This window comes from Juglans microcarpa x Juglans regia, chromosome 8D (genome assembly GCF_004785595.1).
Source record: "Juglans microcarpa x Juglans regia isolate MS1-56 chromosome 8D, Jm3101_v1.0, whole genome shotgun sequence".
NCBI classification, from domain to species: domain Eukaryota; kingdom Viridiplantae; phylum Streptophyta; class Magnoliopsida; order Fagales; family Juglandaceae; genus Juglans; species Juglans microcarpa x Juglans regia.
Window position 1 is genome coordinate 26,526,078 of NC_054608.1, and position 8,123 is coordinate 26,534,200.

Below are 8,123 nucleotides of genomic sequence, written 5' to 3' on the forward strand. Positions count from 1 at the left end.
AAGGCAGATCGATCTTTGGTTTGGAAGTCAAGTATTCCAAATGTCAGGATGAAATATCTATGGTATGAAGCTAAAAGCCTCATCCGTTAAATCGGATAGCTTAATAGCCCATTCACCTAGTATGAGCCGATTTTAGCATGAGTGAACAATTTGTTAAGGTGAGTTTAGTCATGCCTATTTCCAACATATAATTTGTTACTTAACTTTTATTGCTTAATTCCCTACAATAATTTAATGCAATATGTTATTAGGTGGATTTCATCCTAGATTGGGAGAACCCAAATCATAGAGAATATGTAAAATTAAATCTTCAAAGTAGTTATAATGCCTTTCATCATCAATTGTACTTGGAATATAAGAGAAACCCTACACATGCTGCAGCCTTGGCAAAAGGGTCAACTATGGTGGATCTACCAGTTTGGGAAAAGTTATGTGAACAATGGATATTTTCTACCTTTCAGGTAAGGGTGTAAATCGGTCTGGTCCGATCCGATAAAGGAGCAAAATTTTCGGTCCATCATTTTTCCCAGACCTGACATCCATAGGGACCATCGGTCCTGTCCGATAGGTCCGTTTGGTTCAACCTAATTATTTTATTATTTTTTTCATTTTTTTCAAATAAATTAATAAAAGAAATTATTTAAAGTACTAAATTAAAATCAAGCGAATTATTAATGTGGATTATGTAACTAACTCATTAAAAAAATATTAACTATAATTATATTTATGATGTTCATAGTTACTACTTACTAATTTAGACTTTACTCTTTAGTATGTATAATTATTAATTGTTGGGGTGGAGACTAGTTTTGGAGCTGAAAAATCGAGAAACAATGAGTTCGCTCAACTATTGCTTGACCTAGCGCTCAAGCGAAGTTCAACCCGTGAGTTAGCTCAAGGTGCGCTCGACAGTGAGCTCGAGCAAAGCTTAACCCGTGAGTTCGCTTAAGTCTTGCGAGACAGTAGGCTCGAGCGAGACGTAAACCCTAGTATTCGCTCAAGCTATGCTCGACACCCTGCTTGGGCCAATGTTAATGAATATCAAATAATTTCATTATACATTAATTTTTCGTACTTGCTTGCAACTTAGGTATTTAAGAAATAAAACCTAATTATTTTAATTAAGTGTAAATAGTAGAGTATGTATGATTCTATAAATGTATGATGTATTAACTATTTACATATAAGGACATAAATTATCACATGATTTATGATTTATTATTAATTGATAGCATATATTATTTTATATGGTCAATGATAATAAATTAGATGAAATTGCATCATTAACTTATATAATTAATATATTAAAAGAATCTATTAAATTATTAAAAATATTTTAAAAAATAATGTACAGGGGTTTAGTCCGATTTGGTACCGTCCCGTCCAAAATTTGTAAACCCCGAGACCGGACCAAATTTCATCAGTCCAGAATTCGATCTGGACCGAATTCTTTACATCCCTAGCATCAATCTAGTACAACAAGTTGAGATGTATAAAATGAAGTGTAAAGAACTCACAAAGGGCTTGGAAGCAGTTATGGAGAATTAGAGGCTCTATGAAGAACGCATGAACCTAAGGTTGGCCCAGATCATGGAGTCTCAGAGGGAATTCAGAAGTGATCCACAAGCTGTTAATATTGAAGAACGATATCAAACAAATTTTGGTAAAGATAAATATATACAAGTGAATCAAAACATATATTATTTTGGTAATAGTTATAACGATAGTTTGGAGCATAGCCATCTTTTTGGTCATTGTCCCATGTTTGGCTATTTTTACAGTGGATATATTAATGAGAACTTAGTTGATGAAGTTATTTTGATAAGTGAGGAAAATGATGTAATTATGTGGTTAACAATGTCTGATGTAGATTATTTGTAAATGTCATATTACTATAGTTTGACTGAAGTTTAGTCAGGTGATAATTGTTAGAATTAGTCTTGGAATTTAGGTTAAGGCATCTGTACATTTGTATGCTATTGCTCTTCGGATTATATATATATATATAGGACAATTGCATATTAATGTTTTTATGTGTCCATCACGAATGATGACTTTATATTGTAATGGAAATATAATGAAATGGTGTATGTGGACTGCTTGTCTAAAGGCTATTGTGCTATTGTTTTAATGAAATGGATGTACTTGTAGGATGTGATTGTGGAACATAAATATGACATTATTGTAAGAACATGATATTCTTGTGCACTATATGTTTGAAATTGATATGTTATTCGGATTTATTAAAGATATAATAGATTATGTGAGACGAGATTGTAAGAGATCTGGTCAATCCAATGGTGTAAGAGGCATTGCAGTAGATTTTTTTTATAAGTTCATGGCAGTATGTGTAATAGTTGTTCAGTGAGTTTAATTGCATTGTGAACTAATGGAAAGTAGGTATATAGGCGATTTGTTGGAATTTTAAACAATTTGGACTCGTTTGTAACAAAATTCAAAAACCAGCACCTTCTGCAAACCAAAGCCAGAAATAATTGCAACGACAAGTGTAGAAAAATTTGTAACAAATCTCGTGAATTTGCAATGGCATGATTACATTTGCAAGGAATATAATTCGTTGCAACTTCACAATTTGCAGGGGAAACAATTCGTTGCAATAATGTGAAGTACTTTTGCAACGAATGTATATCGTTGCAAATGTCCATTTGCAATGAATATACATCGTTGTTGTAGTACCTTTCAACGAATGTACATCGTTGTAAATATCCATTTCCAATGAATTTATCTGTTGAGGAATTGCATTTGCAACGATGATTTCCATCGAATTGCATTTGTTGCTTTGGTATGTTTGCAACAAATGCATTTCGTTGGTGAACTACATTTGCAATGAAGTACATTTGTTGCAAATGCACTTGTAATTCCGCAACGAATCATTTTGTTAGAAATGGACATTTGCATTGCTTTACATTCGTTGCATTACATTGCAATGAATTGATATCGTTGCTACTGTACATTTGCAACAAAATGAAATTGTTGCAACTGTAGACGTACAACGGAAAAAAAATCATTGCAATGTATTTGCAACGCATCAAATTCATTGCAAATGTATATTTACAGCAATCAAATTTGTTGCAAAAATGAAATATTTTGTTAGTAAAAGACCAATTGCAACGATTGCTCATATCCCTTAGATGAACAATAGCATCAAGAATATATACATTTGCAACGAGAGAATATCGTTGCTAAAAGTCTTTATTTGCTGTGAAAAACTCGTTGGTGTTGACATTCACTAATGCGGCAATTCCGAAAGCAGGGCAATGATTATTGTTCGTTGCCAATAGTCAGTCGCAAGGAAAATAAAGACTTTTTGCAACGATATATTTTCCTTGCAAGACCTTTCCTGTTGTAGAGAGTCAGTTACATGAACCTGCACCTGGGTGAACAATGCTAGCAATTATATCAAATCTTGTGAAAGACCTATAATGGAAAGTCCATGCATGTCTTCTTTGACAGTTGGTGAATAGATTGATCATCTCCCTCCAATATTAAATGACTCCTTGAACAACGAAAGTTGCATGCCACTTGTTGAAAAGTAATTTTATTCATCATCTCTATATTACATACTTATTTTTATTTTTTATCTTTTTTTTTTTTAACGAGTATGTGGTGTAGAAATAATGAGTAGAAGAACTCAATTAGTTTAACATAAATAAATAAAATAACAGGAAAGCATCATGTGCGGTGTAGGCAGTTGGATAGAATGACTCTTTGTCGAATATCTTATATTTGTTAGTTGTCATGCACACACAAATATCCTGCATCCATCGGTCTAATGGAAAGATTAGTACTAGTAGAATCTTATATTTGTCATGCACACAGTTGGATCTTATATTTGTTAATTGGCCATACTTGCCAATTAAACTCAGATCTACCCTTAAACAAAGACTTAAAAGTCCACACATACATAAACATATATATATATATTATATACATATTCGGGATGTCTCTTGAGCTTGGAGGTTCCGCTTCTCTAATGCTATAATAAAGCTGCCCAGACCTTGCGTATTCCTTTGTTGGCAAGATGCGTAAGTGAAGGTTCAGGCTTGGGCCCTTGACAACTACTATATAATACATATATATATATATATATATATATATATATATACTAGCAGTGAATTTACGTGCGATGCACGTTTGCCCTGTATTAAATTATTCTAAAATATAAACATCTAGTGTAGAAGAAAAGAATTTAATGATAAGGTCTATGAAGATAATATAATTAATTGTTTAAGCAAACTATGATTGTTTAAGGTCTCTGATAAATGATTTAAACAAACTATATGTTTAAGCAAGTCTGGAAAGTGAATATTACATAATTGTTTCTTTCGTTACTGAAAATAGAGTCTAAAACGACTAAATATGACATAATTGTTTCTTTCGTTACTGAAAGTAAAGTCTGAAACTGCTAAATATTACATAATTGTTTCTTTCGTTACTGAAAGTAGAGTCTAAAACGACTAAATATTACATAATTGTTTCTTTCGTTACTGAAAGTAAAGTCTGAAACTGCTAAATATTACATAATTGTTTCTTTCGTTACTGAAAGTAAAGTTTGCTGGTTATGGATTCAAAGTGGTGTGTTCTCGTCATTTACAGCATTTATGGAGAGAACATTGAAGTTTTTGTGACGTTGTTTTTGGAGTTGATCTAAATCTGCACCCAATTGTATGATCCATTTTTTGGTTGAACATAATTTTGCAATATTTTGGATATACGGTAAATGTTCCTGTATGGTGAATAAATATAATGTAAAAGATATTTTTGATAACTTCCTATATGAATATCTAAGATTAAATGTTTTTAAAATACAAATTGGAATATGAATAAGTTGGTTACCTCTCCTGTATGTTCCATTAGTTCGATTGCTGTGCAACCTAGAGCTTCTTCTGCAATTTGACCGAACATGACAGCCCCCAGTCGTCCATTACCATCGTCAACGTCGATGTAAGCTCGACAGCTATATAAACAAACTATATTTTTTAGTCTGAATGATTAAGCAATAATTTAAATATAACATAAAATTGATTAAAGAAACATTTACGACGTAAAATATGAATATAACATATATATCGTGGTTGTGCATTGCTCATGTATTTGCAATGATAACATTGAAATTTTTCATTTTGTTCATATCCAGTCCCCTTCTTACACCCAATGCAGGACATGTAGAATAATATTTGATGGAGATCAACCACACAAATAGTTGCTTTAATCCAAAATTTTGCTTTCTGCATTAATTTTGGAACAGATATATGTTTTTAATGGTTGTAAATAGTATGTAGCCTTAAGATAAGGTTGTATTTATTTTGAAAAGGCATGTGTAAAATTTTTAGAAGGCAATATATATAAAGAAAAAAAAGTTTAAGAAGACCGTAGAAATGTACCGTCATTGGTTGTAGTGATTTAAGAAAACCAGCAAGATCATCAAGCTTAATTATGTCTTTCATGTCAACATTTGATGTCGATGCTGATGCTGATGCCGTTGTATGATGTAGATTTTTTTCGACGATTTCTTCAAGCAGTGCATGATTAAGCATCGTCCTAAATATTTTTAGAATAATTTAAAATGAATGAGAGAAATCATGGAGGAAAAGATATAAAAGAAAAAACAATTTTGGAGCTAGTTGATGAATATATATTTTGTGTATATATTTTAGAAATTTGTAATATAATATAGAATGTTTAAGTTTTTATTGTAGGTACAGATTATTTATATATATAATAAAGTAAGAAAGAATTACCATTGACATAATGGAGTTGCAGCAGGGATGACAGGATTTAAGGTAAATACACTTGTTGGTTGAGATGAAAGAGAAAGACCTATATTATAAAGAAAAGAAATTTGTTAGTAGATAATACATTCTATTTTTAATAAATGTTGATATTATAAGTTGTGTAATATACCATTGTATGAACCGACTTTTAAACGTGTTGCGAGTAGAGTTGGCTTAGCTTCAATAATATCAGAGATTGCTCGGCATTCACCATCCACAAATCGACTCCACATAGTTAACCATATGGGCATTAGGCTGTAAAATTTAGGAGAAAGTATTTAAAAGTGTAGTATGATGAAATAATATTGAAAACAAGGTAGTTAAAGAATTTATTAATATCACATATATAGTTGAGAAATCTTCTTTACCTCTGGTCGATAACATATATTTCTTGAATTTTTGTTGGCCCATGTATTGAGGTAATTTCTCTAGGAGGTTTCATGTATATTGCGATCGCCAGAATAGCTGTCCAATTATGTTGATTTTTTTTTTTTTTTTTGTGAAAACTGAATAAGAGTATCAAGAAGTACGTTAAATATATTGATGTGATATTTACCTATTTCAGTTCCAGTGTCTTTGTAGTCATGCAGATTGGTGAATGGGATAATATCATATTCTGGTGGTTGTAATTCCACTTCGTCATCTGGAATGTTTTCGATGATTGTTCTTGAATTTAAGATCCACTGGTATTCATGTGCTTCAATTCTATGCTTGGGATCTAAAGGCTTAACATAAGCATTACTGATGTAGTAAAACCGGAATATGTGTAACATGTCATTACGTAGGTCTATATCTTTGCCGAAAATTGTTGCTTGTAGTCGGTTGCCCTGCATAATATTGTATAAATGAATAGTTATTTGCATTCAATTGATTAGAAAATAGTATTTATTAAATATATATATAAGATTTAATTTGAGAATATAGTTAGAATGAATCTATGTTGTAAGGGGAAAACATATATATTTTGAATATATCATGTGAAAAAATACAATGTAAATATTAAGTATGTTTTTGCAAGTATGATATTGATGTCAATGTGTTACCTCAGGGTCTATCAATGTTAGATTTTGATATTTTGTTGGTGAATGTTGTGCAATACGTTTGGGTGATTTGTCTGACACAATCATCTTGATGCTCCAATTTCTTGTACTTGGAGTAATGTTTTTGATTGATGTATAGACAGTCCGCAAGTTGAAGCCTACTTATGAATTAAGAGAAAGAAATATTAGTCCAAACAATTGAATTTAAATAAAACAATTTTAATAAAAGAATAATAAGAAGTTGTGAAAATTACATAGTGAAAAAACAAATTGTATTTAATTGAGAGGTATATATTGAAATTCGATTACTCACAGAAGTTTATGATGAATATGCTAGTGTTAGTAATTCTCTATAAACAATATTATTTGTTTCAGCTTCTTCACAATCATGAGTTGATACTGGTCTTATAAGAACTTTTACTGAAGCAGAAGTTTTGGCTCTTGACAATGCTACATATAGTTGGCCATGACAAAATATAGGTTGAGGCAAGTATACACCAACAAAATCTAATGTCTGCCCTTGTGCTTTATTTATTGTCATCGCAAAACTTAATCTGATAGGAAATTGTGTTCTTTTGAATAGAAAACCACTATTATCGTCTGCATTTGGCAAGAAAGGAATCCTTGGTATGAAAACTCTTTTTCCGGTGTGGTGACCAACTGCAATTTCAGCATCAATGATATTTCGTTCAAAGTTGCGACAAATAAGACGTGTTCCATTGCACAAACCTTCTGAAGGATTGACATTTCTGAGTAACATGATAGGACAATTTTTTTTTAGTAACAATTCATAGGGTGGAAGTCCATTTGGTGTTAATGTGTTTAAGAAATCCTTCATGATGCCTTGTTCTGATGTATCAATCGTTTCATCGAAGCTATAGTATTGTGTAACTGTACCAGGAAATCTTTGAATAAGTATTGTATTTATCTCATCGACGAAGTTGTTCTTTGGTGTCAATATAGCTCGATTTGTCATTTCGGATAAATTTTCTGAATAACTGCCAATATCCTAGAAGACCGCATCGATCAGATCATTTAAAGACTCCACATCATTTTTGTAAGGAATGAGCATTTCATTGGGAATTTTGATCTTATTCTCAATTGTGATTGGTGTTGTTCCATTTCCGACCTGAAGTAAATAATTTGAGAAGTTTGGATTGAATCTTGCTCGCATATTTTCACTCAACCTAATCTTAGTTAAAGTGGACCACAAATATGACGATGCTAAACTGGCATTAACTTCTTCTTGTCTTGTGCCTTTACGAATCACAGGTAAGACTTGACGAAA

The 8,123-nt window shown here is 31.7% G+C and overlaps 1 protein-coding gene across 1 annotated transcript; it reads right to left on the bottom strand.

The window, feature by feature from the left end:
- Positions 1–4,853: 4,853 nt before the first annotated feature.
- Positions 4,854–7,811, bottom strand: LOC121242359 (replication protein A 70 kDa DNA-binding subunit B-like). The gene is made up of 8 exons (XM_041140233.1): positions 7,424–7,811; positions 6,839–6,993; positions 6,352–6,622; positions 6,164–6,260; positions 5,926–6,050; positions 5,763–5,841; positions 5,406–5,562; positions 4,854–4,978 (listed from the first exon to the last, which is right to left on the bottom strand). Exons 1-8 carry the CDS (start codon positions 7,809–7,811, stop codon positions 4,955–4,957), a joined length of 1,296 nt encoding a protein of 431 aa, XP_040996167.1. The 3' UTR covers positions 4,854–4,954.
- Positions 7,812–8,123: the final 312 nt, after the last annotated feature.